This window comes from Diplotaxodon limnothrissa, linkage group LG11 (genome assembly GCF_057381915.1).
Source record: "Diplotaxodon limnothrissa isolate DT_005_m linkage group LG11, D_limnothrissa_male_GT1.1, whole genome shotgun sequence".
NCBI lineage: Eukaryota > Metazoa > Chordata > Actinopteri > Cichliformes > Cichlidae > Diplotaxodon > Diplotaxodon limnothrissa.
The window spans coordinates 7,837,296-7,856,412 of record NC_140606.1 but is presented as its reverse complement, the minus strand read 5'-3'; the positions used below and the strand labels follow the sequence as shown (position 1 = coordinate 7,856,412).

At 41.1% G+C, this 19,117-nt stretch overlaps 1 protein-coding gene across 1 annotated transcript in view; it reads left to right on the top strand.

Annotated features, from left to right (window-relative positions):
* LOC146622257 (low-density lipoprotein receptor class A domain-containing protein 4-like) overlaps nt 1-19,117 on the top strand; it is a 286,730-nt gene that overhangs the window by 78,134 nt on the left and 189,479 nt on the right. Inside the window, exon 2 of the mRNA XM_085366124.1 lies at nt 15,616-16,403. Within this exon, the coding sequence (XP_085222250.1) occupies nt 16,364-16,403 (40 nt within the window). The 5' untranslated portion in view covers nt 15,616-16,363. The remainder of the gene's footprint in view (nt 1-15,615; nt 16,404-19,117) is intronic.

Genomic DNA, 19,117 nt, shown 5'->3' with positions numbered 1-19,117 from the left:
CTTCATATTCCAAAAAACATGTTAAATTGATTTTCTGCATTCATAGTTTGAGAAACATTCAGCAAACCACTTAAGCCCCATTAGGACTGGCTAACATTCCAGGTGGAGATGGGAGGATATAAAGTGTCTCTGCAGTCCCAGGTGATGTAATCTTATTTCTTTCTTTATTTTTTCACTTCAGAGCTTACAAGACAATATGTATTTGTATTTATTCTTTGTCTGAGTAATCCAGTCCTAATTGTCAGTACATCCGTGAGCATGTTACAAACAAACTATTTTTAATGGCATTAAGATACAAGCACGCAGCTCCTGATAAGACTTAAATTACAGGAGTGATTGGCTTGAAAACAGGAGATGCATTTAGCTGTGATTATTACTAGGAAAGGGCTGAAAATCTGCTCACATAAAGTAATTTCTAGACTAGATGAAAGCCAGTGACCTGAGCTCCCACCTCCCCTAGAATTCATCTTTGCTCCTGCAGATGATGTGTTATACAGTATTTTATGGTGTGCCCTTAAAAGCAGACTTCTGGGGTTGCGTCACCTCATACCTATCTATAATTGTATGTCTTCCTGTGTACTTTGCACTCTTCAATCTCATATTCTTCCTTTAGACTGCGTTGTGCGGCGTGTTATCTCACAAAGCAGAAACGGCTCGAAAAATAACCGTATAAACATCTATAGATACACTCAGTGATGCCGTAGCCTGCAGATACAAGATCACTGTGGGAATTTCTCTATGTAGGTACACATTATCACTAATAACACATCTCTGAACCTTTGTTATGGGCAAAGACTGGCTAGAGTTGGTAGGAGTCTAATGACACTCTTTGGATAGACACTGTGAATGTATATGTGTGTCAGAGCGAGTGAGCGAGCAGGGGGAGATGCGCGTTTTAAAGATTATGTTTGCTTGAGGTAAAGAAGCCCTGTTTATGTTTGTAAGATGAGTCGTATGCTTCAGACTGCTGGGAACAACCTGCGAGTTTGTATGCAAGTGTGTAAATGTAGCCTTCCACCGCCAGCATACATATTCACACACGCCGCCTCAGTCCCTGTGAGGTATTTGTTACAGGGCAAACATACTGTATCATTACTGGGGTCGTGAGAAGGTAATGGGAAACAGAATGAGTCATCATATAGGATGTGTTAGCTGTGTGATATGGTATGAGTAGAGCCTCAGGGAAAGTGGCATCTGTACCTCATCTCCTTGTGCTTCCTTCCATCTTTCCTTCCCTTTTCATAAAAAGGATTCTTGTTGTGGTTGTGGTACTGGCATATTTGTTACATCAAAATTATCTTTGCGACAAAAAGCATGCTAGTCAGTGTTGTAATTCAAATGACAGGATGTAATAGTGAGGTTCCAAGACACATGGCTATGGGTTTTGACCGATGACTGTAGAAAATACAGTCAAGAAAAATGCTAGAATAATAGTCTTGTGTATATGAGACTTACTGAAAATGTTTACAATTTCAGCTTAAAGTCAAACATTAAAAAAGTCCCATTGTTACAATATTTGTTTCCAGCAATAATTAAAAATAAGCTTTGAAGAAGCTGCTAAATAGCTTAGCAAGCAATGCTCTTTAGCATTCAGTCAGAAAGTGGAAGGTAATGAACCTTGCTTGTTAATGTTAGCTATTGTTACCAATAGATGTTATTTAAATTTATCGTTATTATTAGTTTTTGCTAATACTAGATGCTGGTAATTACTCTATATTATGTTTTGTGACTTATGGTAAGAAGAGCTAGCTAACTCTTAGCTAGTTTGGGAGGAAGCTAATTAGCCTTGCCTAGCTTAAAGATGATTTTGTCAACCCATTTCATTATTTTGGATACATATTGTTATAGTATCCATTCTGCAAACATTCACCAGGCCTCTGACACTTTTTCAGATTCTTCATTCCATATTTAGTAGGGACTTGGAATAAAATTATCACGTAGATACAAATTCGGGTGACCATTAAGTTACATGTACATGAATGTGAGACTTAAAAGGAAACATAATGAACCAAATATAGAATTGGGATTTAAAAGAAATTAATTTTAAAAAGATATAGATATTAATAACTGTTGAATGCAAGATGATGTTTGTACAAACGTTTGATCTGATTGGCCCATGTGTTAAAATGGAGATTGGGTACATACAGACATTTACATACAAGCTACAGTCATTAAAGTAAGAGGAATTTGTGTGTAGCTATAGGCTCAGTGTAGAGACCAGTCAGGTTTCCCGTTTATTAGCATTCGATAATATTCTAAGTTTTGAACCAATAAGCAAACTTCTAAAAGAGCAAAATAAAACTTTGCTATTATTTGTGCCTTTGTTCGAGTTGATAGGAAAAAGCACTTCAGCGTATCACTGCTGCCTATACTCACATTGTTTATGAGTTAAAAGATGCATCACTTTCTAATACCATTGTGCAGTCCAAAAGGGATAAGTGTTTCTGCTGTTCCATCGACTCCTAAAATATGGTCTTCTTGAGTAATAAATCCCACTTGAAATTTTATTCATTTTGCTTCAGTTTGATTTTATTTTCAGGCTCTCTGGAACAGAGTACCACGGAAAACGTTTTCACTCTAAAGAAGTCCACGGTAGGCCCTGAAACCCTCTGTAAAGAAATAAAATACACAGTAGTCGTTATAATGTTCATTAAATTAACTTTTACATGGACTGATTCTCATATAGCGCTTTTCTACTCTCCCAGATCACTCACAGCGCTTTATACAACATGCCTCATTCACCTATTCAACCACCAACCTTCCGATCGGTAGAAAACCCACTCTGCGTCCTGAGCTACAGCCACCACACAGGATCTGTGAGGGAATCTAAAGTTTTAAAGAAAGAGATTATAATAAACTGACTAAAAAATTTAAATAAGTAACAAACTGATATCTATCCTAAAGAACAAACTGAGAGAAGCTGCATGAGGACTGACTGTTACAAAATCAAGCCAAGGCAAGTATGTACAATTAACTAGCGTGATTAGATTGCTGCACAAGCACAAGCACACATAAAGCACTAGAATTACTTTTGAAGCATGTAAAGTAATCCAGACTTAAGTGATTGTGCGGTCATCACCACAGACAGACAGGTTGTCTACATAGCTGTCAGCTGCGTATTGTCTCTGCATGATGACAACAGTGAACTGCGGTCGATCGAGACACTGATGTTCAACAATAATCACCCTCATTAGTCATCCGTGTGTGTTGTTGTCCTAGATTAAACAATGAAATAAACTCAAATCCCTGTTCAGAAAAGTCCCCTCAAATAAAGAAAGCATGAATAGCAAATTCTTCTAAAGATTAGTTGCTATGTTTCAATTAGCAACTGATTTTTTTTTTTAAAAAAACAGGCTTGAGAAAGCCAGTGATGATATATGGACCATCATACGTGTTGTCCTACTGTGCAAGCTAGAGTCCACGCTCTGGGTTTTTGACTTGTGATCAGTGGTTTGGAATTAGTGTGAGAAAATGTTAAACCTTGTCCTGTCCCCTGTGATGTGGTGCTCATGTCAACATATGGTCAAAAGTGTTAATGTGCTTAATTAGGCCGGCACTCTGAGCAGCAGAGAACATCCCTGCTCATTAAGTCTGATAAGGAGAAAAAAAGAAAGTTGCTCCTAATGTATAGGAACAGCGACCTTTGCCTGATTAATGCAGAGTGGGACTGGCGCGCAGTGACCGGGAAGCTCCAAAAGGACTCGGAGCTGCAGCACTTTAACTTCATTATTATCACACTCATTTTCCTTAGTCAGCTTCTGGTCTCACTACAGTTTTATGGCTGCTCAGAGACTCAGCTGAGAGATTAAGGACTCATAACAAGTTGTTTCATGTAGAGTGTCACCTCTAATGTCCGCTTACAGCAGAATGAAATGAGCCATTAGGCCTGACCTATCTACCCCGGTTTCTGTTGAGATTCTGAGAGAAATGTCACTGTGGCTCGTGCACTTTGTGGCGTGCAGCAGGGCTCTCCCAGGATAAGATCCAGGAGGAGGGGGGTGCACGGTACAATGAGGAATATTTACAGTAATTTGTGGCGCGTTCTTCCTTCACACATTTAAAATGCATTAGAAGCCACCGATAGCCCATGACCACTGACACTCCCGCCCACGCACAGCCTGTGCCAGGCGTTTAGGTTTGTTTGTGGAAGTAGGTCCATCCACATTAAAATGCAGACATAAGTCAACTCTCCTGCTGGATATAGAGGATAAAAGCTGTAGAAATCCACAGCAAAAGAAACTGTTCCCGTCCACAGTAGCTTTCCTGCCATTTAGAATGATTTGTTTGTAAAAGGAAAAAGGCTAATTTGGATTTATGATTTAGTGAAAAGTTTACATTTTTTTGTAGAAAAAAAGTTTGATTTGAATCAAAGTTTTTCTCTGTTCTAAGCAATTCACTTCTACATACTTTTATAAGTGACCCAGCTGCCTGGAACAGGGATGTGTCAGAATCAGCCAACTCCAATCTGGCCCACTAAACGGCCTTGGAAAATGTGAAGGAGGGGAATAGATTTTGAGCTTTTATCTGTATTTTCACAAGTTTTACAGCTTTTCCTACTATAATAAAGACCTCCCCAATGGCCACTCATGATGTGTCACACCTGGCAGCAGATCACACCTGTCCTGCTTTGTCTTCGCTGCCTCCCTGAACATTTTAGGAGGGATTTCACTGCTAAACTTTTAATGAATGTTTGGATCTGGTCCTGAGCGCCTCGGCAGAAGTGTCGACCCTGTACGACCGAGTTCACAGGCTTGATCCTAAAGTGGGGCCTTTCTGGCTGTTCGGAAATTGAGGTTTAAATCTAAAGGTGACATCAGGGCCACTCAGCTTTGGAACAACCTGCCTGAGGAGATAAGGCTTGAAGATCTGTGACTTCCTTTAAGCGACTTGGAAGAAATACTTTTTTTAATCAACTTACTTATATGTGATGTCACCTTTTCTAACAGTTTTGTTGTTTGTGTGTCTGTTTTCTGTTTTTTATGTTGCTTTTGCAGTTAATATGGATTTTATTCTTTTGTCGGAGGTTATTTTTTACACTGTGTTTTGTATTTTTGCTTTCCTTTCTGTTTTTTTTTTTTTAAAGCTCTGTCCTAACTCTGGATCTACTGTTATTGTGGTGGGGGGGGGGGGGGGGTTGCTTTGTTTTGGGGGTTTTGGGTTGGGGGGAATATTGGAATAGAGGTAAATGAGCAAAACTTGTGCTATTACAGTAGATTTACTGTAGCAGTTTTACCTTATAAACATTTCTACTTCAGAAGTACAATTTCTAGTTAGAGACATGTTTATCAACTATAAGCCAATTTGCATAGCCATGGACACACTGGAGCAGAGCTGGTTGACTGTAAATACACAATTTACTAACTCAAAGAGGCATAAAATGTTAAGTAACTCTTAATTAATTGTGGCATTTGTTGACCTTATCCTTCCTTCCTGTCACTCATAAGTGAACATAATCGAATTATGCACTCTTAAGGCTGTATGTAACACAAACACGCCGTTGAAAACAAACGGTGATGTATTTTTGATCTAGTGTGGCAATTGTGTGCTATAATTGAACAGCCATATCACAATATTTTAAAAGGAGACATCAGGTGTTTTTCCAACAACCTGTTTTTGTGCAGATTTCAATGGAAATTCTGAACGTTCTTGAGGAGTTTTTACATTGTTTGATGTGCAAATGTTTGTACGAGTACAAACACGGAGACATGCCAGGTGAATAAATGATTGTATAAATGATGCATGTGACCTCCACTTTGCTAGGCTTACATAGGGGCAGATGAAAAACATCAGATCTGTTTGCAATGATGAAACTGAAACCCTAATAATATCAGATCAAAGTAACAGCAGTGCTTTATATCTATTCTTCTTAATTTCATGTATAACTGCATTCTTTTCTCAATATGGCTTTTGGAAAAAATACTGGAATGCGTTATTACTTAGATGTACTGGTCAAATCATATTAGTACCACATTCAGTCAGTTGTAAGGTTGTTAAATAACCAACACAAACATCATCACAAACCCAACGAACATAATAAAATGTTATTTATTATAATATTATAATAGCATTTTGAAAAATGTTGAAAAACTTTAGCTTATAGAAATAAAACTGAATTTAATTTGAATTTCTCAAATTAAAGCCATGTGCCCACATAAGTAGGCAAGAAGTAAGTGTTGAGTATCTCCTCCAGGACACCACAGGTTCACGTCCCATTTAGGAGCTTTGTGTTCTGTGCTTTGTTTCTTTTTTTTTTTATGCCCTGATTTGTTTTCATTTTGCTGGCTTTGCACTTTCACTTGCTCCTTGCCTATGTGACTTGTAGTTTAGTCGACTACTAAGCTAGGATAGATTTAGAAAAGATGCAAGGCTCACTGATCGTGCTGCCCTGTATGTCACACGCTGACGTCAGTAGCCTGCGTGCACGGCACACATACGATTCATCGTTTCAAACTGCACCATACTTCAAACCATAACCCTACTGCTCTTTATTGTTGATGACTGCATGTGTGAACAAACACATGGGCATTGTTTTTTTTTTGCAGTGCATCATTTTTGGTAGCATAATTTAACCCACATGCAACACACGAGCCTGCGTGCCTGAGGAATTCATCTCCTCCTCAGACAGTTAGTCGGAGCTCTCTCGGGGGAGGTGGGTCGCTCCGTTTGCCTGGGCTGTGCTGTCTGATTTTCTTGATACTTTGTCTTTTTTTTTTCTTTTTTATCTTCCTCAGTCAGAGGGAATGAGAAGGATTTTTGCTGCATGACTGCAGCCTGTAATGTCTCTGCTGCCTCTAGCTCCTGCATTTGCTCATGCTGTGCCTCTTTGTGTCATCTTTTTTTTTCTGTGTGTCTGAACTTAAATATACCTGCATATTTTCATGTTTACATACTCTTTTGAATGGCCTGTAAAATTGTCTGTATTTATGTCTGCATTGTAGGAGATTTGTTCTTTTCAAAGATGGCTTGGAAGCACTAAGGCTTTACTGGATGTAAATCATTTTATCAAACAAAGCTAAATGTCTTTTTAAAAAAAAATCTTGCTCTCAGCTTCTTCAAAGAACAGTAGTTTCACTCTGTGGGACTCTTTTATTTATTTTCTGCATTGCTAAGTGTTTCATGTCTCTGTTGTCTGGTACTTTCAATACAGTCTTTACTTTCTGTCTTATTTTCAGATTGGATGGAATGGGTAAAATGGCAGTGGTTGAAAAAGCTTGTTTCTACCGTAGACAAGTCAAAAAGTTCAAAAGTTTTGACCCGACATGGGTTTTCTTATACCACTTTGCAGAATCTACCTGTCAAGCATTTGATTCTGTGATAAATATTGCCTGTAGCTGTAGTATTAGTCGCAGAGTGGAGGTTTTCTGTGCCTTTTGGTGATTTTTCAGTTAAAAAAAAGTCCAGGAAATGTTGAGAGAGTATATAAAACGGAAAGAAACAATTAAAAAAAACAACAAAGAAAATGCATTCTTGTGTTGGCACCATGCTGTGTGTAAAAATGTTTGGAATTCAGTGTTCAGTTATCACATAAGAGTACATAAACTGCACTCAACATGTTCAACCCATCTGCTCTGTGTCATTTTATATCAAAGAAATGAAAGTTAATACCCTAACCACTTCGTCTCCAGTCATGCACGACCATCAGATTTGGCTTTAACTCAGAAAAAGATTCAGGTTAACAGGTGACCTGCTGTTTACGTTTAGTATTGTAAGTTAAATAAAAGTTGCGTCTGTGAAGTCAAATAAAAAATACAAATAAATTACACAATCTGGCTGAAATGTCTAATCTGTCAGTATTTGTACATGGTAGTACTGTACTTGTGTTCTGTCACGAATTCCTGGTAATATTGGATTTAAACGCAGCGCTCACTCACTGCTGCTAATAAAGCTTCATATTCACGCCAGGTTGACTTCATTTCTTTCCTCGTTGTTGCAAAGACTTCATTCCACCAATCACAGACAACCCCAGAACTCAAATACAGTCAAATCACAGCAACACGGAAGGCTCCTTTGCGGTCTTATTGTCAGAAGGAAGGCCCTTGCGGCTCATCCGCTTTACATTCGTTCTGTAGCTCAATAAAATCATATGTATGAGCCCAGTGTTTACGCCTACAGTCAATCTCTGTTTTTCTCTGTTCCTTATTTCTCGTCTAATCCGTCCAGTCTGTTCCCATCTTTTTGTCTTAGTTTGATGATTGGGACAGCTAGCGAATCAGCTGCACTACTACTGCACATCAGGAGACATTTTAAGTAAATCCTTTGAGAGCCCTTGAGGGAAAGGCTTTTGATCAGTTGTCTCTTTATGGAAGTGTAGGCTAATTTTGCCCGATGGCTCTTGCCTCTTTATAGTCTTTGTGTGGAGCTCTTGTGTCGGTATGGATTGTCAGATTAGGTCTATATTTGTTCTTTGTTTGTTTGTTGTTGTTGTTTTAAACACATCTGCATGACTTAACTGAACTGCACACACACACACACACACACAAAAGCCAACAGTATAAGTATTTCTATACCATCTATCACAGAGTGGCTTCCGTGTTAATGGCATCCACTTCCTGTCTGTCGTTTGCCAGCATTTCTGTGCCTTATGCGTCCGTCGGTATGCGTCTGTCAGTCCGGCCTCTTGACACTACAGTTGATGCATGGCCAGATTAAGCCTGTCAGATTTATCACACTCGACTGGCAGTCAGCGCGACGCAGAGCCAGATCAGACAAGGATTTGACGAATGACGCCTTCAGCCTACCTTTGTTTGCTTCTTGCTTTGCCAGTCATTTTGTGCACCATTACACACTTTAAGATAATTTATTTATCTGTTTTTTTGGCCTGCGGTGAATGATATATTAGATAATTCCCCTGAAAGGGGGTTTAAAAAAGGAGGTTTAGAGGTTATGTTTTTAGATGTTTCTGCTTTATTGCCCGAGAAAGGTAAAGGATAACGTGCACTTGTTGTGTTATTAGTGTGTGACAGCTCAGTAAGTACGGATTAAAAAGGAATGTTTTTGGACTGAAACCAACTAAAATTACCCACTAAGAGCTGTGTTTAATGCGGTCTTTATTCGCAAGTCCAGGAAGACTGGAGTGACGCCTCTGAAATACTAAAAAGCAAAAGAAAAATATGGGATCTATATTTTTCTTGAGAAATCAAGCATTAACTGTCTATGACACAAGCCTGTGTTTCTCACTGTCCGTCACAATACATTATAGCACAGTGTGATACCATGTTATACAATAGAAGACATACTGTAAGATAAAATAGGATGTGGTGTATGCATGAATGTGGACTAAAGGAGGAAAATAAACCTGCAGGTAAGTTGGATGCTTCTGGGATAGGTAGCTACGTGTTGTTTAGCTCTCTGCTGCTTTTGCTACCTGTACTTAAAAAGTGCTGGATTATCTTCTTCTCAAAATGATTTTTGGAATGATATGAATATACAAACACATGCTCTCCACAGTATATTGTTACAAAGCTTTTGCTTTAATTTGACACATTGTTTCCGTCCAGTAAAAAAATGGCAATTGTTGGGTGTTGGTGTCCTTGTAAGACTAACAGTATGGTTTAAAGCCCTTACTGAGCTGTACGGCACTCTGCACTGTGCTCGACCTTAAGAGCCCATAAGCTCTGGCCGCAAGCCAAGCTCATCAAACTGGAATACAGTATGGATGAGACTAATGAAGTGGACTAAAGTAGATCTTCCATTAATCAGCTGTGAACTTGTGTAATCTTTGTCCATGTGTGTCAGAGTGTCGGTGTCCTTAAACTACTTGTCATTTGCACATTAGGAGAATGTTTTATTAAGACAAAGAGTCGATATTATTAAAGAAATGTGGAAAAGTATATGATTATATTTAATATACTTTAAACAGGGCTAACAAAGCCACACCCCCACCCATCTGTGGCTGGTTGTCTCTGTAGTAAAGACTAAGTTTTGTATGGTTAATGGATCTAACACAGTGCTTTATTATGTGTCTTATCACATATTTACTGTGATGGTCTTGCCTAAGAACACTTTGATGTCTATGTTAGAGGAGCTGGGGATCAATCCACTGGCTTTGAACTAACGTCATCGTAATGTTTTTTTTAAGACAGATACTGATATCAGTATTTGGTCATTTAAAATTCTGGTATTCTGATATATTGGCTGATATAATGTCCCTAACATTTCTTGTTTATTTCTTTTCTTGTTCTGCTCGACTTTTCTCAGTTGGTTGTTGTTTTGTGGCATTCCAGACATTTTTCAGCCATTATAAATGGTGATAAATTATCAAATGGCTTATATTAGCCAATAATATCAGCCCGTCAATAACAATTATATTGACTGTTGCATCTTTCAGAGAGAATAGTAGTTGTCCGTAAATGCATCAAGTAGTTATACCTGCCTGAGCTCTCTATAACAGTGCTATCTATAGGTATGTAGTAGATATGTTTGCGTATGCTTTAAAATCACAGAGGGCCAGTTGAAGTACTTTTCTTAGCCCTAAGTAACGTGTGCATGTTGCATGTAACCTAAGAAATCTGGTGATGGGATGTTAGAGTGGGCTGTAGGTTGTCAGAAAGGCAAATAATTTGAGACAACCCAAATGAACTTTAGGATCAAACAGAATCTCAGGCGCTTATCTGCAGCTGGAGGTGGAAAAAATGTTCAATTATTGTTAAAACATTCAGGGAAAATGGCCTCCAGTTTTCACATACTAGGAGTGTCGAGTTCATCAGTTACTTTGTCTTTTTTCCACACTTAGTTTGAATGTTTGAGTGTGCACACTGTGTCCACTACTCATTGTTTAATCCAAAGAAAGAACAGTGAATATATGAGCTAACCCGTCATAATCTCCAGGAGATCCACATTGTTTTATTGTCCAGCAGCAGAACATTTTGTATTTCCTTCGGCTGCCGCTGTCAGATACACATAAACAGTCCGTGAAAGCTTTTCTTTTTCTTTCTTTCTTTTTTTAATGACTCGTTTTTTCGCCACGTCTGTTGCGGCAGAACTCTGAATCACCTCGGTAGCCCCAGTTCTTTATTTGTTATGCAATCACATTCTTAGCATGCTTGAATTTTCAGCGTAACAGATGCGACCAGCCCCGTGGTTAAATAGTCTGTTCCCCAGTCCATGTTTGTCTGTCTGACTGCTGTCTCACTGATAAGCACATGTCCCTGTGTGACCCAGCGGAGGAGTCAGAGCTGGCTGTTAGAACTGCTAGTTGTCCCCATATGTTACAATGACAGACAGATAGTAGACACAGAAACACGCTCCCGTACTAATAATGCTCTGACGGAAACACTCCTCACTTTACCCACTTCACGGAGGCTAGAGGCCACACGCAGTCTTAACAGTTTAAGAACCCTGGAACAAAGCTTATAATTGTCATTATAAAGGTCTGCATAGGACTCTTTGCTCAAGTACAGTCTCTCAAGGCTACAATGCAGGCTGTCTTATTGGAGTTTATTTTATGACTGACAGATGGCAGCATGAATGCACTGCTGACTAAAAAGCTACTGAACCAGGGATCTTTTTGTGCTTGTTAGGCAAATATGTAAACCACTACATTATGGCGCTGCTAAGTACAGGGGTAGATTTTTGAAAATTTCACCCTTATGTAGGCAGTTTTCTTTAAAATGGCGAGATGGATTCAGCATAGTAATTCAAAAAGAAGAGCATAGCTTTCCTTACTGGAGGTCCACTCGTGAAGAGGCTGGAGACCGTAGACTACTTGCAGACTAAAATCTGTGAGTGATCAAAAGAAGATGGGCTCCAAGTTAAATTAATGTCAGCGTTTAGGTGACACATGCAGAGTGACTGCTGACAGCCATATAACAGTTCAACTGAGATTACATGTTTCCAGAGAGACCTGGCCAAGAGAGCAGCACAGAGTGTAACAGATAGAAACAAATATAGCCGACACACCGAACTCAACATCCAGATTGCACGAAATAATGTATCCAGAAGATGCGTAAAATCTAAGAGTCCAGGGCCTTCGCCATCTGCCTGCAGCCATCTGAGGTTGCAGTTTCTTTTTACATCATCCTCAGGTTCAAAGGTGATTCAGGCTGTTTGTCAGTTTGCTCAAATGTTCCAGGGACAAGCTGGATTGATTAAAATAGGCATATATGTTCTTTCAGAGGCACGTGAGAAAAACACGGTTAATGTCAGGGATCAACTGTGACTTATGCTCTAATGCCCGATGTAAATGATGCAGTAGCTGTTGTTATTATCAGGGATTTGGCACAATCTGACATTTCACTGAAAAAACAAAGAACAGATTGACTACATTGTCAGTGAACACTGATACTGTCAGTCGCTATAAAGTGAAAATGAATCCGCAGCTTAATTATTCATTAGTTTGATCGTTCAAGTTCAAACCCAACACACCTTTCCTGCCTACAGAAAAGTCTGTTATAATGAATGTACAGTAGTATTGGACTGAGCTGAAAGCATACATCCCTGGTGGCTAACATCACTGACTAAACAGTAATACCCTACTTTGTATTGCTAATGATTTTGGCTTTCTGCGTGTACATTTGTACATTTGGTTTGAACTCCCTTTTTTGAACTAAGGCACAGGCATAAAGCATAAGGAGTGAACTAGGGCAATAATTGAACAGACGTTTCCTTTCAGCCATCAGCTCTGAACTTTTCTAGACCCAGTGCAGCGTTACTGGACGGTGAAGGCTTTTTAATCTGCCAGCTCCCCGACGCAGAGCGGATGGTACTAGATCGCCGCAGTGCGAGACCAGCGCAATTAATTGTGCAACGAATTCACAGCGAGCAAGGGGGCGTTATCTGCACCGCCTCTTGCGTACTCTATCGAGGCAGCACCCCCACCTACGCCAAACAGAGGTTCGCTACTTGCGAGAAGTAGTCGAAACCTCGCGTGTGAAAAAACGTGTTTATTAGCAAAGTGTTTGGCAGCGAAGTTCATAAGGTGGACCCAGTTACAGGAGAACGGGCATGAAGGTAACGAGAAAAGTTTAATGACTCCACGCACCGCCACGAAGAAGAGAAAACAACAAAAAACACTAAAACTCAATCTGCAAGAATGAGAAAAACTAAGTGTGCATACCACAGAGACTGGGGTAATGCACTAAAGAACTACAGCTTCCAGTCTCTGGTCCAGAGTTTCGTGATAGTATAAGACAAAGATCAGCGCTGGTACATTAAAGCCGAAACCTGATAGAAGCCTGTACCGGAGACAACAGCTACAAATAAGGTGCTATTTGTGTGTGTGTGTGTGTGTGTTTCTTTGGGTATTTTTCAGTAACAAACACTTGGTTTCCTGTGTCCCGTGGTGTTTGCCAGACCTCTGTTCTCTGCTCTGACTTGGAAGTCCTACAGCTGGATAAATCCAAAGATAAGACAGGAGACCAGGAGTTGTCCTTAAATGACCAGAGAACAAACATCCACCTGGAGCCATATTTTCCACTGCCTGCCAGGACAGCCTGTTGTCCTCAGATGACCCAGCAAACAAACAAACAGACAGACAGACAGATAACGATTCTACTCCTGGTTGTAGTAGTACAGACAGACAGACAGTCAGTGGGGTCAGGCTGCACTGACTTTCACATGTTTTCAGGAGCTGTCTGGAAAAAAGAAGAAAACTTTAATAAAAAGAACTTTCTTCAGTCCTGCTGAAAACCCATTAAGGGTTTATACAATACAATTACTTTATATGCCATAAAATACTCTATAGATTCTGCTCCTGGACTTTTGCTATTGTAATTCCTCCATCAGAATATGATGGTACAGTCTATCCACAACGCTATACAATAATGCCCCTATTACTACTGGAAGAGGCGCACATTGTGGAAAAACCCACTTTCTAATTTCTGTTTCCTTTCATTGGTTCAGCTCACAGAAGAATAACTTTGGAAACAGTCTGCCTTTAGAAAAAGCAAATAAATTCAGACTTTTTTTCTTGTTGAATATAATAAATAAATCAGTTTTGCTGAACTCATAGGGTAGCTGGGTTACTGTTACACGAGTATGTCAGATGATATTTATCACTTAGGTCATTTTTTAAACATCGAGGTCTTAGGGCCAGGACGGGTCCTCGGTGTTTATTAAGAGAGGTCCGACAGTCAAAAGGGTCTTCTGATTGTTGAAAATACGTCCTTTAAGCCTAAATTTAGTTATTTTTGTTCCTTTTAACTTTAGTCTTGGTGTAGCGGTTTACACTCTCACCTAAAAAGTTAGAAAATGTTTGATCCCAGGACACAAATCCCACTGGGATCCCATCAGAGCTACCAGCTGTGGCGACCCATGGGTCATTTCATTTTCGGTCCTCTCAATCAGAGGAGCTCTTTGACTGACCACTCTGAAAATAAGGATGGCTAACTTCGACCCTCTGGAATTTTTTTCAAACTGTTACTCAGGCAAGAAATCGTCTCCTAGAATCACATGTTTTTCTGCGGGAGCCTGGAGAGACTCGGGACACTGGTGTTGTTTAGTCACCAGGAGGCAAAGTGATGAGTCACCTACAAGGCACATAATGAAGTATTTAAACCCCCCCCCCCCCACCCCCACCCCCCCTTACGTCACAGTGGCCCCGTTCTCGCCTCCACTTTTCCATTCGCCAGCCTACAAGCTGTTTGTGTACCCTGACCGTGATAAGGCTTGGTAAGAACAGGCGAATGGAGCTGAGATAAGACTGAGATCTGTCATATCTTTCCAAAACCTCAGACAGGGCGTGTGTTTGTTTACCGTCTGTCTGCTTTTTTTTCACCATCAAATTCCTTCCCTCCTTCTCTGGTCCCATGTCATTTCTTCTCTTGAACTTCTTTAAACCTGCGTCTCTTCATCTTATGTTTGATTTCTTCCTCCTTTTTATCTCCCCCTCCCGTCTCATCTTTCCTTTGTCATTTTCACCGCTTTTTCCTAGCTCAACTTCCTGTGGGTTGCCTCCCTCCTTTATGTTTTGAGCATAGCTTTTCCTCCTCTGCGATTTCCCCTTTTCCTTCGCCCATCGTACCCCTTCCCCGTGTGCGCTGCATCACTCCCGCACCCTCATTTTACTGTCTGAACGAGGAGAAAATGGCTCGATCGGTTTTACACTGTTTTTCCCTTTTCTCCAGTCGTCCCTACCCCACCTTCCTCCTCCTCCTCCTCTCTCCCTCTCCTCTTTTCTGGGTTTTTATTCCGTTCCCAGACACAAAAAAGCAGCACTTGGCACTTTTGAAATGTAAATAAAGTTTTGTTGTTCCCTCAGCCGTAGCCTCCTCCAGCCCTGTTTATCAGGCAGACTTCAAAGTGGCACACTGACATGTGGCTCTATCTCTCCCTTGCTCTGTGAAATAGGGTCACAGGCGGCGCTTGGCTTTCACAAAAACTTTTCCCTTTCATGTCAGAACCTAGTGGGTGAGAGGAACTAAAGGGGGCCATGCCAGCCAGCCACCCACCCGCTATCCAAACTGAGACACACATCGCACCTCATCCACTGCGATGTGTGTGTGTGTGAATGTGGATGAGAAGTCTGTGTTCGCTTTTCTCAGCTGGTCATTGCAGCAGTTAGCCCTGCCCATGTTTTGCTTGGGTGTATCCGTTTCGCTCGTTGTTTCTGGTATCTCATGAATTTAGTCACTTAGCTGCTCACTCTCTGTCTCCCTCTTTCTCTCTCGTCTCTTTTAGCCGTGGTGCCAGTGTGAGAGCGCCCGAGTAGCCCCTGCTGAGCTTGGGACTGCAGCAACAGGACAAAACACATAAGAGGAAGAAAAATACAAAGGGGGAGTAAGCCGGCAAAGGAGCAAGGAGAATCAGAGGAGACGGCATGTTGGTTAAAGTTGAGTTTAAAAGGCAAGCCCGACTCTAGAGGAGAGACATATTGATTCACCCTCTCAGCTCACAGAAGGTAAAGAGGCAGAGTTGCTCATCCGTAGGTTGAAAGATTGACAGACAGCCAAGAATTCAGGGTATTGGTCATGACTGCGGGCCTGCTGCTGGGAGGATAGAGATCAGATTAATAGCATCTACAACGCAGCCTCCATCCTGATCTAACCCCATCTCTAAACAACCCGTCGATCTCTCCCCCTCAGCCATCACTGTAGTCCACAAAGTCCACTGTGACAAGAGAGCTGAACCCTCATACGGGCTAGTTTACCAGGCTGCAGCGTCCTGTGAGAACAAAGAGTGACCTCACGAGCTGTCGCTGGAGCAGGGAAGAGACACTCACCCGCCGCGGGGCTTTAGAGACGGCGGCCTTTTAACCAAGCACATGGGCTGTTGATGAAGAAAGATGGCAGTGAGACTGACAGGCGCCACCCCTTCCTCTCGGCCACCCTCCCTCCCCCCAGCGGCCGTGGCTCGGACCGGTTAAGGTTGGTCTGTTGGCATCCATCGCAGCATCTGCAGCAGCTGGCAGAGCGTGGGAAGGAGCAGTATGCAGGAAACTGATGTACCGGCCACGAATGCCTTCAAAGGTAAACACATACAATGGACAGTGGTCTGTGTGTGTGTGTGTGTGTGTGCGTGTGTGTGTGTGCGTGCGTGCGTGTGTGTGTGTCAGCCTGCATTAAAGAAATTACTGACAGTGCCCTGTCAGGTCAGAAACACTGTCAGTACAGCTGGAATCTTTAACACAAAACGGACTTTGGTTGTGAATCACAATATTTTTCAACAATCAGGTTCAAAGTAAAGTTTTCTATAACAAGCATAATGATTTTCAATCATTTTTAAATCTGCTAGATACTCGATAGTACAGTGGGGCAAAAAAGTATTTAGTCAGCCACCGATTGTGCAAGTTCCCCCACCTAAAATGATGACAGAGGTCAGTAATTTGCACCAGAGGTACACTTCAACTGTGAGAGACAGAATGTGAAAAAAAAATCCATGAATCCACATGGTAGGATTTGTAAAGAATTTATTCGTAAATCAGGGTGGAAAATAAGTATTTGGTCAATAACAAAAATACAACTCAATACTTTGTAACATAACCTTTGTTGGCAATAACAGAGGTCAAACGTTTACTATAGGTCTTTACCAGGTTTGCACACACAGTAGCTGGTATTTTGGCCCATTCCTCCATGCAGATCTTCTCGAGAGCAGTGATGTTTTGGGGCTGTCGCCGAGCAACACGGACTTTCAACTCCCGCCACAGATTTTCTATGGGGTTGAGGTCTGGAGACTGGCTAGGCCACTCCAGGACTTTCAAATGCTTCTTACGGAGCCACTCCTTTGTTGCCCGGGCGGTGTGTTTTGGATCATTGTCATGTTGGAAGACCCAGCCTCGTTTCATCTTCAAAGTTCTCACTGATGGAAGGAGGTTTTGGCTCAAAATCTCACGATACATGGCCCCATTCATTCTGTCCTTAACGCGGATCAGTCGTCCTGTCCCCTTGGCAGAAAAACAGCCCCATAGCATGATGTTTCCACCCCCATGCTTCACAGTAGGTATGGTGTTCTTGGGATGCAACTCAGTATTCTTCTTCCTCCAAACACGACGAGTTGAGTTTATACCAAAAAGTTCTACTTTGGTTTCATCTGACCACATGACATTCTCCCAATCCTCTGCTGTATCATCCATGTGCTCTCTGGCAAACTTCAGACGGGCCTGGACATGCACTGGCTTCAGCAGCGGAACACGTCTGGCACTGCGGGATTTGATTCCCTGCCGTTGTAGTGTGTTACTGATGGTGACCTTTGTTACTTTGGTCCCAGCTCTCTGCAGGTCATTCACCAGGTTCCCCCGTGTGGTTCTGGGATCTTTGCTCACCGTTCTCATGATCATTTTGACCCCACGGGATGAGATCTTGCGTGGAGCCCCAGATCGAGGGAGATTATCAGTGGTCTTGTATGTCTTCCATTTTCTGATGATTGCTCCCACAGTTGATTTTTTCACACCAAGCTGCTTGCCTATTGTAGATTCACTCTTCCCAGTCTGGTGCAGGTCTACAATACTTTTCCTGGTGTCCTTCGAAAGCTCTTTGGTCTTGGCCATGGCGGCGTTTGGAGTCTGACTGTTTGAGGCTGTGGACAGGTGTCTTTTATACAGATGATGGGTTCAAACAGGTGCCATTCATACAGGTAACGAGTGGGGGACAAAAGCTTCTTACAGAAGACGTTACAGGTCTGTGAGAGCCAGAGATTTTCCTTGTTCGAGGTGACCAAATACTTATTTTCCACCCTAATTTACGAATAAATTCTTTACAAATCCTACCATGTGGATTCATGGATTTTTTTTTCACATTCTGTCTCTCACAGTTGAAGTGTACCTCTGGTGCAAATTACTGACCTCTGTCATCATTTTAAGTGGGGGAACTTGCACAATTGGTGGCTGACTAAATACTTTTTTGCCCCACTGTACATACTACTTGTAAGAGGAGGATGTAGAGGATATGCTGTTTATAGAAAAATTCATTGTGTGACTACATGCAGTGTTCAAATCTTAAGAGCTCCACTTTTAATTAGGGATCAGTCTGGTTTCTTGAAATAGGATTTTTAGTTGGTGGTAGTTAAGTTCTGAGGTGGTGAAAGATCAGCTGTTGTGTCTACACGCATGGCCATCCTGAACCCAAACAGGTTCCAGAGGTAATCCCATGTAATCATGTTACATTAAAAAAAAATCAGCTTCCATGTGTTTAAATGTATTAGATACCATCTGCTGTTTCATGTTGCAACTGATTGGTCACAAGCAGCATCTATAAAAGTTCAGCTTCTTCTTATAACACAGTGGAGCAACCAAAATTTTGCATGAGATGTCGATGAGATGGCAAAATTACATAAAAGGATTTTGATCATATTAAACTGCATGTATTAAATCGTATTAAATTTGCCCAATTTTTAGAGATCTTTACTAAGTCCGGTGCTCGGAGATCTTGAGGTTCTGTTCGGGGTTTTAGGCTCACTAACTGTAAGGATAAATGCTCTCCTGCTCTCCAAACAACACGTGGAACTCTGAACTTACATCCTGAATGGCATCATTTCAAACAGTTTTTAAAGAAGGGTCAGTCATGGATGCTTCTCGTGTTACACTGCTTTGCAAATCAGCTTAGGCTATCCATGCTGATATTTATTCCTTTACAAATAAAACATTAACTCTAGTTCTATAATTTGGCAAAACCTCAAAAGAATAAGTCTTGTGTGATTAATGTTTTCTGTGCATAAGTGTTTGTGTTATTTCTTAAGAAGGAAACCC